Genomic DNA, 16,637 nt, shown 5'->3' on the forward strand with positions numbered 1-16,637 from the left:
TCATGTTATGTTCAAAATTTATTTGAAAATTTTAGATTCCAGTTTGGTTATTCATTGTTCAAGATAGTGTGTGTTTGCTTATACTTCTTATAAACCAAAATAAAATTGCAAAACATGCGTACTCAACTTTCACTATAAAAAGACAGTTGAGTGCACAAATATTCTACGTTAGCATAGGATTTAGAAAAGGGTCTCATCAAGAAAGCAATTTAACATGATAATTACATTTCACTGCTTGAATTATTCATCATGAAAAGGAGGAATATGAGAGAGTCTAGGCCAGTGTAGTGTAGACAGAATAATGTAATTTTGAGAAGATGAAGCAAGGAAGGAACAATTTGACAATGACTAATCAATCTTTTTTCATTCTTGCTTTGTAATGTGTTTCTCCTCTTTTTTTCTTTTTCTTTTCCAAAATTGATTCATTGTGTATTTTATTCATGGCTACTTAGCTTCTCTGTAGCTGGTTATGCTTTTCAACTATCAGTAGTGATCAATCAATATCGTTTGGTACCCTTATGGATAAGGAATTTATTCAAAAAGTAAAAAGGAGGATGCTGCTAATTAGTTCATTTAGAAAAGCGACTTGCTAGTTATTTTATTTAATGAGCCCCTCGTTTTTTTGTCTGTTTTTTTTTTGGTTAATGGGTCTGTTTTACTTAATGAGTTAATTATGGATTTTTATGTAGGCCCATCACAGATGACCTGCCAAGGACATTCTATTGTAAGCCCATTAAGGTGTGGTTGCCTGCCTAGTGGGCTTTGAGCATCTTGAACAGAGCCCATTATGCTAACAGGTTACGGTCCGAAATGGTGAATACTCGGTATTGTTGTTTTCGTGTGAAGTTAAAAATTAAAAACCGTTATATAATAATTTAGTCAAACATATTATAATATGATGTAGGTGAGTTTTTTTTTTTTAAAGATAAGATTCTCGAACTCGCAACCTCTTAATTGAGTTTGTAATATTAGAGATTGTATAATCTATTTAACAAAAAAAAAAAAAACTTACCATTATGTGAACTAGCCTCCAAGTGATATTAGACTCATTCTAAAAGGTGATTGTAAAGGAGCTGCATTACTCCGTTTAAATTCTGTATTTTTGTTTTCCTAATCATTTGTATTTTTGTTATGAAAATTTTAATTAAATCATTTTTCATAATTAAGCTTATACGAAAGCAACGGTAATACAAGAAAGGGCTTGATAAAAGATAAAGAGGCCAAATAAAGGATAACATATGTACGTGTACACCCTCATTAATAAAACTTTATAAAACTAAGAATTTCGCTAAGGAGTCAATGAAATATTTGTATAATATATATATTGGGCTATTTATTTAGTCCAATGTGAATTAAAAAATAAATATCTAAGATTAAATATTATAAATTTTTTAAATATAATACACTCATATTATCCAAAATAATCATCTTTATACCCCATTATATATATTGTATAAATACTCTATTGACTCCTTATACTTTCTCTAAAATTATATATAATAACAAAGAGTAATGTTATATGACCATATAAAATTTATTATTTTTGGATAATTCTTAACTAACATTCTAAATCTTAAATACTAACTTTTAACTCTAAATTTTAATAGTATAAAAATAAAGTGTTAGCCAAATATCGATTAATATTGACGTCCTAACATTTATCAATAACAAATTGTTCGTTACATCTTAATCACAAACTTAGTTTCACTATTAAAAAAATTACTTTTAACAGTATTTATTTTATTTTTAATAGTAATAGAAATAACTGTTACTATATTTATCGATAATTAAATATTAACCGTCTTATATTTTGTCAATAAAAAATTTTAACGACAATTATATATATATTAGTAAAAACTTTTTTAATAACCACAAAAAATATATAATTATTATTATAACATATAATAATAATAATAAATATATAATCTTCGTAAAAATATAATTTAAATAAAACATATAGTAATCATTATGTCCCTAAAATAGTGGTAGTATTTATAAACACTTTATATTAATATATTATGTAAACATCACTTTGTCAATTCTTATTTAATAATGTGAAACTTTAGCATTCACACTCGTCTCCATTTAAGTTAGGTTGTGAACCCTTTTTTCCTCATCATGTTACAAACATGGAGTACATATTGAAATTGGGAAACATATATATGTTTAAGCACAATAATTAGAATGGCATGATATTGACAAAACAAAGCTAGTTCATGCCCGGGACATGGAAACCCATTATTTTCTCTTCACTTTTTTTTAGAGAAAGTGGCAATTTATTCAAAAAGAAAAAAATTAAATTAAAATTAAAGAAGAAGGAGGAGAAAAAGATAGTAGGAACGTGAAGCACAAGCCCTTATAAGTTGAAAAGAAAAAGCATAGTGAATAACAATTGTGATTGATGATAAGAACATTTGAAGAATCCATGAGGAACACGACCTAGAAAAACAAATTAAAGGAAGAAGAAGAGTTCATAATGCATGATGAGGATTGAGGAATATCACTAATTCATTATTTAATAGAGGTGTTTAAGACTCGTCTCGTCCGAAATTTGATTCGGATTTAAGGTATATTTTGTTGGATTTAATTTTTTTTATCTGATGTTGTTTTTGGATTGGGTTCAAATTTTATTTCGAGCCTTTTTATCCGGCTGGAAATTGTTTTTAACAATATATATATTTGAGTTAATTAATAATGTTATAGTATATTTTTATAATTTAATTAATATTTTTTATATTATACAGTATTATTTTTGTTTTAAAATAATTTATTTTGATATAAATATAATAAAAAATTTATTAAATTTATTTTTTAAAAGTAAGATTTTATTATTTTAATATATAAAATTTATAAATTTGTATATACTAATGTTTCGTTGGGTGACCTCGATTTCTTTTCAAGTCGGATCAAAGTAAACTCTTATTTTTTTAGGTCGTGTTTGGATCTACTTAAATTTGATCTGATCCAACCCATAAACACTTCTATTATTTACGTAGTTACGTGTCACTCACAATCTATGATGCACGGACACTGACACGGACACGGGACACGGCACGACACGGGACACGCCGGCACGCGAATTTTAAAATTTTACATGACATGGGGACACGCATATATATAAAATATAAAGTATTTTTTAGATAAATTGTAATGATATTTTGATATTTTATTGATATTAAAATATAAATTAAAATTTTTAATTATTTTTATTGTCTTATTTTAATTATATCAAGTATTTAAAATATTTTTTATTTTGATAAATAATAATATATACTATATCTAAATTTATTTTAAGAATATATGTTAAGAATAAGACTAGACACGCGGACACGTGATGATATTTAGGTGTGTCCAGGTGTATCCGAAGAAGAATTTTTTATTTTTTATTAAGACACGGTTGGACACAGCAGACACGTGTGTCGGACGAGTGTCGGTGAGTGTCGTGTCCAAAATGTGTTCGACACGCGGACACAATAATTCAGCGAAGTCTCCGTACTTTATAGCTCACAATTCAATTAAAGACAAAATTCACCTATAGTATTAATAAACATGATTAACTTTTTAATTTCAAATTTGTATATGACGCATTTTATCACTAATATATTATGAATGATATTTGAAAATATTTAATAACAAAAAAAAAGTAAAAAATAATTAAAATTTATTTTAGTTAATATTTATTAATTGTTATTATTATTATTAATAAATATTAAATAAGATAAATTTAGATTGTTTTTATTTTTCTAATATTATCAAATAATATTATATATAATATGATTATGACTTAATATATAATTGATGAAAATAGCATACGGTTAACTACCATGTTAGGTGATGGAATTTAGGCTTTTTTTAACATTAAAAAATGGATTATATATTTACTGTTAGATATATACATTACATCATACATGAGTGTGTCATCAAATAATTTTATATACGATAATGTTAAAGAAATAAAAAAATGTCAGAGTTTATTTTATTTAATATTTATTAATTATTGTAATAATATTAAATAAAATAAATTCTGATTATTTTTTAATTAAGTTTTTTATAAATAGATAAAGTATTTTATTTGTTTGATACTGAAAGGATACATATTATTATCATTAATATGCTGTTTTTTTAGGTATTGGTATGGTGATGTTGAATGTTTGATTTTGGGAGAAGAAGATGAATTAAAGAAGGTGACAAGTTGTAAACTATAACAGAAAGCGAAAGGTGAAAATATTTAACAAGATATAACTGAAATATATATTTTATAGCAAAAAAAAGTGATAATTTTTTTCTATGTATTTTATTATATTATGCTAAGTTTGCATTGCTTAATATTTAATCTATCTTAGTATAAAAAATGGATAAATTATCAAAAGATTATTCACTTTGTAATCATAATATTACTAAAAGAATAAAATATTATACAAACTTGACCATAATGTAAATAACTATATATATATATATATATATATATATATATATATATATATATATATATATATATATATATATATTCCTAAAATATAATAATTATTTAATTTCACTAACCGACCTTTAGTGGGCCTTCTTGTTCTTAGTTCCTATCATCATGTCTAAACCATACACTATGCTTCACTTTTTAATTAAGTTTTTTAATTTTAATTTGACTCCACATTAATTAAGAAATATATATCTTCAACTTCTTGACTTCTTTTTTCACTTTAATTTCTTCGTCCTCCATTATTGAATTAATTAATTTTATCTCGCACTACACGTGCAATTTTTCATAGTGTTGTTCATTAACATATATATAAAAATTAATAATGATCAATACTTAAATCACTTTTAAACAACAACAAAAATACTAAAATAGGATCAACAATTAATTAACATTATCTTGGTGACTAAAATAGCATATGAACCCATTTTTCCCTCGTATATTTATTTATTTATTAACTACGTGTATAAAAACACGAATGCCTTCATTATTCCCTTTTCCACCACGTGACTTTAATATGTGGAGCAGGCTTCACGCTCTTCCACGTGGAGCTTAAAATATATGGCTTCAAACATTTAAGCACGTTTCGCACACCGTCTTAATCAGTCATACTACCACAAATATCTTAAATCGCTTCAAAGACACTAATTAATGTTTTTATTAATATTAGAAATTTTTAAAGTAAATATTTAATTGACATTAAAGTTTTTTAGCTAACAAATCAGATAACGTTTGTTTGAAGTATTAAGACTGAGATTGAGAGATTGTGATTTAATATTATATTTGTTGATCCAAAGATTGGTATTAAAACTTTTGTCATTGTTCTCAAAATTTTAGTATTTCAGTATTTCTAAAAAATAGAGACACAAAAAACTGAAATTTTTAGAGATAAAAACTAAAATTTTAATAATATTTTATTCTTAAAATATTCTCATTTCAATTAATTAATTTCGATTTTATCCTTTATATAAATTAAATTAAAATTTAATTTTTATTTCAATCTCTGTCTTTTACTTTATACCAAACACAGTATTAAGACTTATTTCAATCTCAGTCTTTTAATTTTAATTTCTCTTTCAAATGCTAGGTAATATTTTTCAATCAATCATGTTAAGTATATATTAAAATTAGTTACTAAAATAAAATATATATTAAAAGATAAATAAATTAAACAATACATAAATATATGATAACTAATTTTAATATATGCAACAAAGAGTGAACTAGCTAGAGTAAATTAAACAAGACTAATGAAATGTTTCTAGAACACGTGATGAAAATAAATCTCTCTTATTGTGTCACACAACACACAAGTCAAGCATGTCACTCTCTATTCTCATCTACTATATGTATAGTTGTTGTCACCCAAATCATATAAAAGAGAATCAATAAATACAAAATATAAAATTGCATGCTGCATGAGCTCCAATTTATTTATTTATTTATTTTAATTAGTATCCAAAATCAACAACACCACTCATTTTTATCCTATTTTCCCTCGTGCTATATTATGTGAATGTGTGTCACATTAAATTTTGTTACACCCTATAACGTTTTAAAAGGCACATTATATATTGTTCCTTAATCCTCATACATTCAAACACAACACAAAATAGAAAATTAAACATGCAAAAAAGAAAGGCAGGGAGGAAGAAATTCCAAGAGACAAGGCACCCTATTTACAAAGGTGTGAGGCAAAGGAATGGAAAATGGGTTTGTGAGCTTAGACAACCAAACAACAAAACTAGGGTTTGGCTTGGAACTTTTTCTCACCCTCAAATGGCGGCTATAGCCCATGATGTCGCTGCCTTGGCCTTCCGGGGCGACAATGCTTCCCTAAACTTTCCTCAGTCGGCTGCCTCGCTGCCTCGACTCAATGCTGAAACCACTTCTCTCAAAAGCATCCAGATAACTGCGACGCAGGTCGCGAACAATCACTTTATTGAAGGCACAGAAGAGATCATGAGTATCCGTGGAAGTAATGATGGTTCTTCTCATGAGGAGGAGTTGTCTTCGGATAGTAGTTTTGGAGAAGATTCTAGAAGCTTCTATTGGGATGAAGAGGAAGTGTTTAACATGCCAGGGTTGATGAATAGCTTGGCTGAAGCCTTGATTATAACTCCACCGGCTTTGGAAAGAGGCTTCAATTGGGTTGGTGTAGAAACTACTATAGATTTAACTCTATGGGGTGATTAATAACCATAACGTGAAAACTCAGGTGCAGCAGTTGACTTCACATGAAGTTGATAGGTAAGAGCCATTAAATGACTGATTTAATTAAATTTTTATTTAACGACTCTCAACTATCAACTTTACGTGAAGTCGACTGCACCTGAATTTTTACCTAATCATAAACCCTAAAATGTTACATAGAAAAAAAAATAGTCAGAACTTATTTTATTTAATATTTATTAAGATAAATTTTGACTGTTTTTGTCTAATTTTTTATTATCAAATATTTTCGATTAGTTTATAATCAATAATTACACGTTAAGTACCCACCATACTCTATATATCTCTTATAAAATCATAGCGAAGAGTAATGAAATCATACATGGTTGCATTATAATTGAACATAAAACTTTATTTGTTACTTGAACTAAATTATTGTTTTTTTCTTTTTTTTCTTTTTTTACTTTTTCATTTATATATTATGTGTTCATAATTTATGTGAAGGTCAGAAATTTTTTTTTATTTCAATTCGTTTAACTTGTAATGACATATTTTGTCAAATTATATAAAGTTTGACCCATTTTAATATAAATAATGCTTAGAAAAATTAAGGTGTATGCAAAAGACATTACATCTTAATGTCCACTATTACTCTTGGGGTTTTGATTTTTGAAGTTTGACTTCTGGTCATTCTCTCAAGAAGTATTAACTTGTCTACCAATAATTTTTTTTTTTTTATGAATTCAAGTGGTTGAATTTTTTTTTAATTTTAAATAAGACATGATGGAAAAAACTGCAACTGGATTTTTCCCCCAAGACATTACGATTTTTTTTTTCTTCCCTTTTACTATAAGTATCTTTTTTTGTCAGAATAAGTGGTTTGAAAATTGCGGCAAATGCTTGTAGGGGGAAGGCTGGGAAGATGTTGGACCATATAAGGATTGATTATGGGCCCAACAATACTCGGCCCAACTAAAAACATTAATCAACATTATATTCCTCAAGCTTGATTAATTAGATTTAGAACAAAATGAGATAAGATTGATGAATCAAGTCTATCAGACAAAAGACAAAATCCATTTTCACATTTTGGGATAAAGGAGTTGGCCTATCTTTTTTTTTTGGGCTTAGGCCCCCTTGTCAAACCAAAACAAATAGAAAAGAAATTATTAAATCAAATGTAGGTAGTTCACTTGTCTGTTTAAATAAATGTCGAGGTTTCGAATTCTGTCTTATGCATATAGTAATAGAGTTCGGACATACAACAAATTAATTCTTGATCTATCAGATTAAGAAATACTGTAGAAAAAAAAAAGAATTTTTTAGATCTTTAGACAGTTAAGTGAAAAGATATAATAAAAAAAATATTAAAATATCAAAAAAGAGAAAGAAATTAGTAGTATTATTAACAGTAGCAACAAAAACTTGGCAAATCAACCAAATGCTCTTATTAGAAGTATTTATAACTTAAGGTAAAAAAACTGAGATTTTTTTTGTACATACTTATAAAAAAGATAATAGATGTGCCGATTGCTTATGGCAAAAGAACATTTAAGCTGATGATAAAAAAAAATCTCTTTACCCCGTTTAATTTATTTTTAAATCTTTCTTGTGGGCTTATATCCCATCTTAATACCCAAAAAAAAAGTTACAATAATAATAATAGTGGTTGAGGCTTGGCGAGTAGTGGCAAAATAAAAAGATTTCATTTTTAAATCTTTTTTTTTGTTCTTTTTATTTTTATTTATTTATTTATTTATTTTTTTTTTTTTGCTGTGTTGCTCTTTCCTTATAATGTGTCTAAGTGTGTGCATGACAAAAAAAAGTACAATAATAATCTAACTTAATGTAATGATTAAATATACCAAAAAATAATTAAAAAAAAAACTAGACACACTGGCCCTAATAATTTAGGGTTAAACTTAATTATTATAACAAAATACTCATTAAAAACAAATAAACTCTCGGACTCTACTAGGGTTTTACTTCCCCAAATTAGGAGAGCTTGTTCTTCAGCCAATAAAATTGTGATTAAGTTTTAATACAAAATTCATTGCATCTAAATATGTTTAGCATTAATTAATTAGTGGTTTATGTTATGAGACAGTCGTATATATGTTAGTATGGGTTGTACAAAATCTTTGTTGTGTTTGAAGAAACCGCAATGGATAATCTAAAACACTATTATGCTAAGATTAGATAAGGTGCATGTGTCATTTGTGGTCATGAACAGAATTAAAAGGCACAATCATAATCATAACAACAGTGAATAAATGGAAAGGGTGCTAATAATTAAGCTTTTTCTTGGTGCTTAAACCATTGCTTTTTAACCCTAATTATCACTAATATTGACTCAGCCCATTGTTACTATCCTTTTGGTTGATGCGATTATAAAAAATTACTATTTGTACGTAAAAAATCAAATATTAATCAAATCAGTCATTATGTATTTATATATTTAATAAAATTATAAAAACTAACCAAAAATAATAATTATGCTTATCTTAGTATTCCATAAACACAATATTTCTCCTCTAAGTGATTTATATTTTCAATTAAAATAAGTATAAAAAATTAATTTTTAATTAATATTAGTTAATTTTTTATTGTAAAATTATTTTTTTAATTTTTATTTGTTAGAGAATTTAATATTTAAAATAAAAATATTTTTAAAAACTTAGTTGATATTAAATAAAAGTTAATTTTTTTATTTTTTAACTGTTGGAAATGCCACATGTAAAATTTCCAAGTTGTTGTGAGATTGACTGGTCAAGGAAGGGTAATTGTTGGAGCACATATATACATGCATGTTGTGATATTTATGGTAAACTCATTCTTGTAAATTAGGGAGACAAATAGTTTGGGACATAAAGTAATAATAGATTAGGACATGAAGAACATTGATTCAACAAAGTAATAATAGATTCTCTAAGACTAAACTCTATCTCCCACTCTTTCTTCTTTACCTACCAAACTAATTAAGATGGTTATCTTATCCTCTGATCTCTCTCAATCATGTGAGTGAACAACTTCTTCAGTGTCATGAAAGAAGAAGGTAAACTACCCATTGAATTATGTTACTAGGAGAAGTAATTTTTAGTATTTTTTGCTATCATTTCACTCGCATAAATATTAAATTATTTTTAATAAATAAATTTTATTAATTTATATGTGTAAATTTTTTAAAAAAATATGAGTATAAATGATATTAAATTTATGTGTACAAATTCTAATATATATATGTACAAATTATTATATATTTATAGTTATATAATATTATATTATTCTTAATATTACATTATAGCTAGAGAGATAAGATTTTGATAAGTATATTGAAAATTTTTCTTTCTTTAAATTAGATTTTTAAATTCACTGATTTAACTTTGATATATTTATTTGCATGTGGTGTGTGTCTCTCTAGGATAGAATATCAAGTACAAAACAGAAGAGAATTATACTAAATTAAACAACATTATTTGATATGATTTTTCAAGTGATATATATATACATATATATTATATACTAAACAACATTATTTAAGATAATATTAAGAAAAAAATTTAAAGAAGAGAAGAAAAATAAATAAAGAAGAAGATAGCATTAATAATAAACGATAACATAAAGTTTACACACACTAAATACATATATGACATTTAATAAATTGAGAGAACATTACAAAATAAAAATTAAGGTGCAAACAAATGCAAAGTAATTAAACCTCAATGCTAGAAATAAAGTAGTAATATAATACATGCATACAATGGAACAGTACTCTCTAAATAAACAATACATTAATTTCTTATTGGCCAAGCAAACTCTTGATGTGAGGGTTCGCCCATAATTTTATATTACATGACACCTTTTTCTTGGTCTTATTTATTTATTTTAGTTTTCATTATTGTTATCATTATTCATCATGCAATAATAATTAATAATATAATAATTAAAAAACACCAAGGGTTTATCACTTAAGGGAAATTCCACAGGCTTGGCTCATCATCCATGTTTTCTGGTTCATCTTCACCACCACCAATGTCAAAAGGAGGAGGACTAAGAAGCATTCCTTCTGCCATGTTCACAAGAACATTAGGCATGTCAAAGATCAAATCCTCATCCACAAAATCATGTGCCATTGATGATGAAGGAACATTATTATTATTATTTTCATTGCTTTTATTAATATTCCCTTGGCTTGAACTTGATCCTTCAGCATTTAGGGCATCTTTTGCTGCTCCGGCCGCCGCGGCAGCACTAGCCGCAGCCATTTGAATGTCACGTGGGGATAAGGTAGCCGGAACCGGGAGCGAAGAAGCCAAGTTAGGGAAGTTTAACTCGGCGTCTTTGCCTTTTAGGGCAAGGACGGCGACATCATATGCAACTGCAGCCATTTCTGGAGTAGGATATGTCCCTAACCAAATTCTATTAGGCTTCTTCGGCTCCCGAATTTCCGACACCCATTTGCCACTACTTCTACGCCTCACCCCGCGATACACGGGGTGACGGCCAGTAGAAGTAGAACCAGAAGTAGAATGCATGACGATTCGTGTTTGTTGTTATTTGATGAGGGTTGGAAATTGGTGAAGGGATCCATTTAATTTATGGTGGGTTGAGAATTGAAGGGAAAATTGGAGGTTGGAGAAGAAGATTAAGGGATATGAATTAGATTAGTGCAAACCAGTTGTTGATGAATGAATCTTGCGGCGTATTAAGGGTTTCCAGCTACTTGCATGAAGATATCTGGGTTGGAGGGCGTGTTTTAATTTGGTTTTTAAAAAAAAATTAAATGAATATTCTTCTTTTAGAAAAGAAGGTAAATCGTTTCCATTTAAACAAAGTCAAATTTGTGAATAGTAGTAGCTAGTAGTGATATTATTACACTTTGTCAATTCACATCACTATATATATAGATTTGATTGTTATATGGAGGTAGAAGTGGAAAGCAGCAGTAGTGTTATCTTAGTAATAAGTTCCTTGAAACCAACTTAGGTTGGTCGAGTGGACAGCTCACTCGTCCGCTTAAGTAAGTGTCGGGGGTTCGAATTCCGCCTTGTGCATGCAGCAATTCATTGTTCAGTGGCAGACCCTTAAATGGAACTCCCATTCGTAATCGATTAGTTCTTAATTTGTCGAGTTAGGAGATACCATGGAAAAAAAAAAGTAATAAGTTCCTTGATATAGTTCATCGTCAAAGGCTTTTTGTTCATATTACAGTTTGGAAATATGCAAACAAAATCCTTACAAGCCACCTTTTTTTTTTGGGGGTGCTACCCATTATTCCATTAGCTAGTGTCATATATATGTGTCTATAGAGTGAAAAATACCAAATAATTTAACTATTTAAGGAATAAATATAGGGGTTAATTAGTTAAATTAATAATTTTGTTGTAAAATTATTTTTTAGAAGGCTTAGAATCTTAGAGTTTATGTTTAGAATTTAGAATTTAAAATTTAAAATATAAAATAATAAAAATGAGTTGATGTTGGCTGAAAAAAATTAAAATTAACTCTTTAGTTAAACTCTTATTTAAAATAGTAAATATACAATATGTTTCATTTTCAGAGTTGCATTACAATTTTATTTAGTGATTTTTTAACTATTTATACCTTATTCCGTGATTAAACTAACTTTAGAATCTTAAAACATCAAATTTTTTAATATTTTTAATTATCATGAAATTATTTTTTGTTTAAAATTTAAGTTGATAGGAGAAGATAATATAAATATTATATTTACATTTATAATACTCTTTCTCAAATATGCCAGATTCTTATTTTGTGTTTGCTTGAACTCTAAATCTTATAGACACTTAGCTTTGATATCATAAAATAAAATTACTTTTTCTAAAAGATTAAATTAATAAAAAAAATTAATATAAATAATTGTATATCTAACACCAATAAAAAAATGGAACCCAGCCTAACAATATAAGCTTCTTTATTTATTCAATTATTTACATTATCTAAGTTTTGTAAGAATATTCTCTTTTCAACTCTAATAAATCAATTCATTACAGTCTCTGTTTTGGATTTAGGTCATATTATTATATCAAAATTTCTTTAGTAAAAAATAAAATTGAGTAAAGAGAAAAGATTTTACTAAATTTATAAAAAATATATATATATACATGGTACATAATATAATTTTTTTTGTGAAAATTTTTTTACTAAAAAAATAATTTTTATCTTTTACGAAAATTATATTCTTTACTGTGACATTACCTTATTATATATATATATATATATATATATATATATATTGTAATTCATTTGGCTGAGACTGATGTGCATGCACTTAAAAAACAATTGAAATGGTTTGTATCATGACTTCTTGACTAATCATATATGGGGGAACGAAAGTACCAACTTGCAACGAATTAAACAGTTGTATATATTCAAAATAATTACTTTAATTTAACCATAGTGAACGTTTAATTCACTTTCAATATATATGATATTATAATCATTTGGATATTTGGGAATGTGGAATAGAATAATTAAGGAATAATGACTTTAATTATTAGGCTTTCTAATTTTGGAAAGAGAGTGCGAGATTGTTGGCAGGTAAATTTTCAATAGATATGATGTGTAGTTAATTAAGTAGCTCTTCTTTTTTACCATATATAACTTTTAAGTGTAGTGAAAATTACAGAAATATGTAGTAAAAAAAATATTAATTAAAAATTACTAAAATTTATTACTTTTAGTTTTATTTAATATATTTTATAATAAATAAATATTAAATAAAATAAATTTAAACTATTATTTTGGTCTACCTAATATTACCGTATTATATAATTACCATATGATTATTATAACTGTAGGAACCATAACATGCACTCATTATTAAATGTGTTGTAAGAAGATACAAAAGTTTCTCATATAATAATAAGTATAGAAGATATAGCAATTTTTATAGGGCTTATTAATGAGACACCCCACCAGCCCAACCAATTTTGCTAAATTCATAGCCACACTGATCTGATGTTGAAATTAAGGGAAAGAATTGAAGAAATTAGAAGATTTTATTTCTAATTAGCCAAACTTTTGAAGCAGTAATTAACTTAGAATAATGTTAGGTAACCAATAATTTATTGTGGTATTACTATTAATTGTTTATTCAATTCTTTGCTTCTTTCACTTTTATGTTATAATTTAATTTTAAGATATTATCAGTATAAAATAATTTTATATATTTATTTAATTATATAATATTATATCATTAAAAATAATAATCTACTTTTATATTGATTTTATAAATAATTATTTAAAAAAATAAATATAGACAAAAATATAAAATATTTTATATTATTAATATATCAAAATTAAACTTTTTGAGTTATTTCATTATTACACTTCTTTATACATATATGTAGCTATGTGCTATTATTAATTCCTTTGAATGAAATATTTTTTTTGTCCTCCTGTAGTTTATTAATTAATCATTATGTTCAACCTATTATTTTTATTAAAAAGAAATAGTAGTCAAACAAAATACTTTATTTGGAAATATCAAATCAGATCTTAAATTTTTAATTAATTTCAAACCCGATCGGGTCATAATCTTGTTAACTACTACCCACTTAGCCTCATATTTGAATTTCAAATTTTCAATATTAAATCAGCTATATGATTATTTTCTTCTTTTTTTTTTATCTGGACCTACTTATATGATTTTAATTTGAAAATATCTACCCACCTACGGGATTTTTATTCCACACATTGCTGTTATAATTAGTGCAAATATATACTACACTAACTATTATTATTATTAATTTATTATTAGATGTTTTAATTTATCAGTCGACAAGCCTTTTTTTGTTTTCCTACATACAAATTTCAAAATGTACACTCACAAAATTGCAACTTTATTAAAACAGTTTATTCAATTTGCTAAAGAAGTTCATAAAAAAAACAAGTACATTATTATTACGCGTTTCTGCATAAACACTGAAAAGGCCTTTTATTTCTGTGGGTTGATGCACTGAATTTTTGTGAAAAGCCTTGAATAGACAAGACACTGATTCAGTGGATTACAGAACATTAAAAACTCTGAACTAAATTCTTATATTGAATATTTATTGGGTTAATTACCTTGTTTCTATTATGGGCTTATAAAATTTGAGGTGAGATGATGGGGTGTTTTATTAATCATTTTAATTATTATTGGCCCTTTTTTCTTCGCTCATTATTATCTCTGTTCTACTAATTCTCGTATAAATCACTTTTACATACAATTATTTTATTCATAAAGATGTTTTTCTTTTTATTATTGAATAGTGAACAGAGTATAGAATAGTATTTGAAAATTGAAATTAACTCATAAAATTAAGATTTTTTTATGGAAGAGTCTTTATGAAAAATTTTCGATGTTACAACAAGTTTACAGTCAGTTTGCATTCACCCCTACCACTTGTCCAAGATGCATGTTAAAGACTGAATCAATTTCTCATGCTTTGTTTAAATGTCCTTTGTCTTCAATAATCTGGAGTCTAAACTTAATAATCCCTGACCTATGGATGAGAGAAGAAGATATCTTTTTCAATTGGTGGCAACGAGTCTTATCTTGGGCAGCGGCTCAATTCGACGGTAGACAAAAGACCCTCTTCATAGCGGCGCAGTGTTGGAGCACTTGAAAAGTGAGGAATCAGTATGTTTTTGAGAAGGTAATAAGTTCGGCACCAGAGATAGTGAAAGAAGCCAACAGTTTAGTGCGTGAAATCGTGAACCATACATGATAGATGCTGCTAATTCTCTTTACTCTTACTTTACTCTTTTTTAACTTCTTAATATTTCAGTCACAGTTGATGATAAATGGGATTATCCAATTCTTTTGTACTTCTTTATGGAAACACCTTTATTTTATATTAATAAAATAACATTTATCCTTAAAAAAAATAATGAACTATAGAGTTTAATTTTAATATGTTATAAAAATATTTTTTTTACTAAAAACGTTATTTTTGTAAATAAATATTTTATTAAAAAGATATTTTTGATATTTTTATTGAAATACTTGCCAAAAGAAAAAGTTAGTATCTAATTATGTTTAGGTAGTATGCATGGGGGTTTATGAAATCTTTTTTTTTTTGGTAAGGTATGAAATCCTTTTTTTTTTTTTGGTCAGGTGAAATCCTTTTTAAATAATAAGAGAAAATTTACCATTTCAATTGGCTGTATGATTTTGGTCATGAATGGGCCATGTCTTTTTTTGTTAGGGCCCATATATTAATTATAGGTTCCATGTTGTCGTTTCTTTCGTGAGGTTATTGGACCATGGCCCAATCTCAAAAACACTCAAGTTAACCTCAAAGATAATCCCCTTCCCACTGGGCCCAAAAAAAAAAGATTTAGAGCCATTTTTTACTGCATGTGATGATCTCTTCATTTTAGCCAATGGCAAACTTATCTAACTTTTTTTTATTATTTAAAAAAAAACACAAACCTAATCATATGTAGGAAAAAAATCAAATGATGTTAAATCAAACAAAGATAATGACAACTTAAGCAAGTGATATTTACGTATATATAGTTAAGATTGTGGTAAAATTATACCAAAAAATATACTAACATTAAAAATATAATTTCTCATCTAATGGTGCAAGGATAATATTGTCCAATATATATCATATGACTACAAGTAAAGTTTCTTTAACAAAAAAATTTATTCAAATTAAATATCCAAATGAGCCACTAAACCCATTTTCTATTCTTCCCACTAATCTCACATACCAAGAGAAACTTATATGTGAATTCGTGATGGCCAAATTGAAGTTATAATTTGAACAAACTAAGGGATTTCATTTTCATGGATCTTGGGTCCCGAAGGCATCATGTGACAAAGGCTTCAACATTGATTTCAATGAAGCACTATCTCTATATATGAATATGGAATACAATTTTTTCGGCGACGGTTTAAGTGAAATTTATCGTCAGTTTAAAAGCGTCACTAAATCATACCAAAAGTATCCCTATTGTAACCTAATAATATATTTAT

At 26.6% G+C, this 16,637-nt stretch overlaps 2 protein-coding genes across 2 annotated transcripts; one reads left to right on the forward strand and one right to left on the reverse strand.

Moving 5' to 3' along the window:
* The first annotated feature begins 6,079 nt into the window (after window positions 1-6,079).
* LOC112758827 (dehydration-responsive element-binding protein 1B-like) lies at window positions 6,080-7,235 on the forward strand. The gene has a single exon (XM_025807606.3). The coding sequence runs from the start codon at window positions 6,098-6,100 to the stop codon at window positions 6,665-6,667; it is 570 nt and encodes a 189-aa protein (XP_025663391.1). The 5' UTR covers window positions 6,080-6,097; the 3' UTR covers window positions 6,668-7,235.
* A 3,373-nt stretch (window positions 7,236-10,608) lies between these two features.
* LOC112758838 (ethylene-responsive transcription factor ERF024-like) lies at window positions 10,609-11,194 on the reverse strand. The gene has a single exon (XM_025807615.3). It carries the CDS (start codon window positions 11,176-11,178, stop codon window positions 10,612-10,614), a length of 567 nt encoding a protein of 188 aa, XP_025663400.1. The 5' UTR covers window positions 11,179-11,194; the 3' UTR covers window positions 10,609-10,611.
* Between the last annotated feature and the right edge of the window lie 5,443 nt (window positions 11,195-16,637).

The sequence above is a fragment of the Arachis hypogaea genome, chromosome 2, assembly GCF_003086295.3.
Source record: "Arachis hypogaea cultivar Tifrunner chromosome 2, arahy.Tifrunner.gnm2.J5K5, whole genome shotgun sequence".
Lineage (NCBI taxonomy): Eukaryota > Viridiplantae > Streptophyta > Magnoliopsida > Fabales > Fabaceae > Arachis > Arachis hypogaea.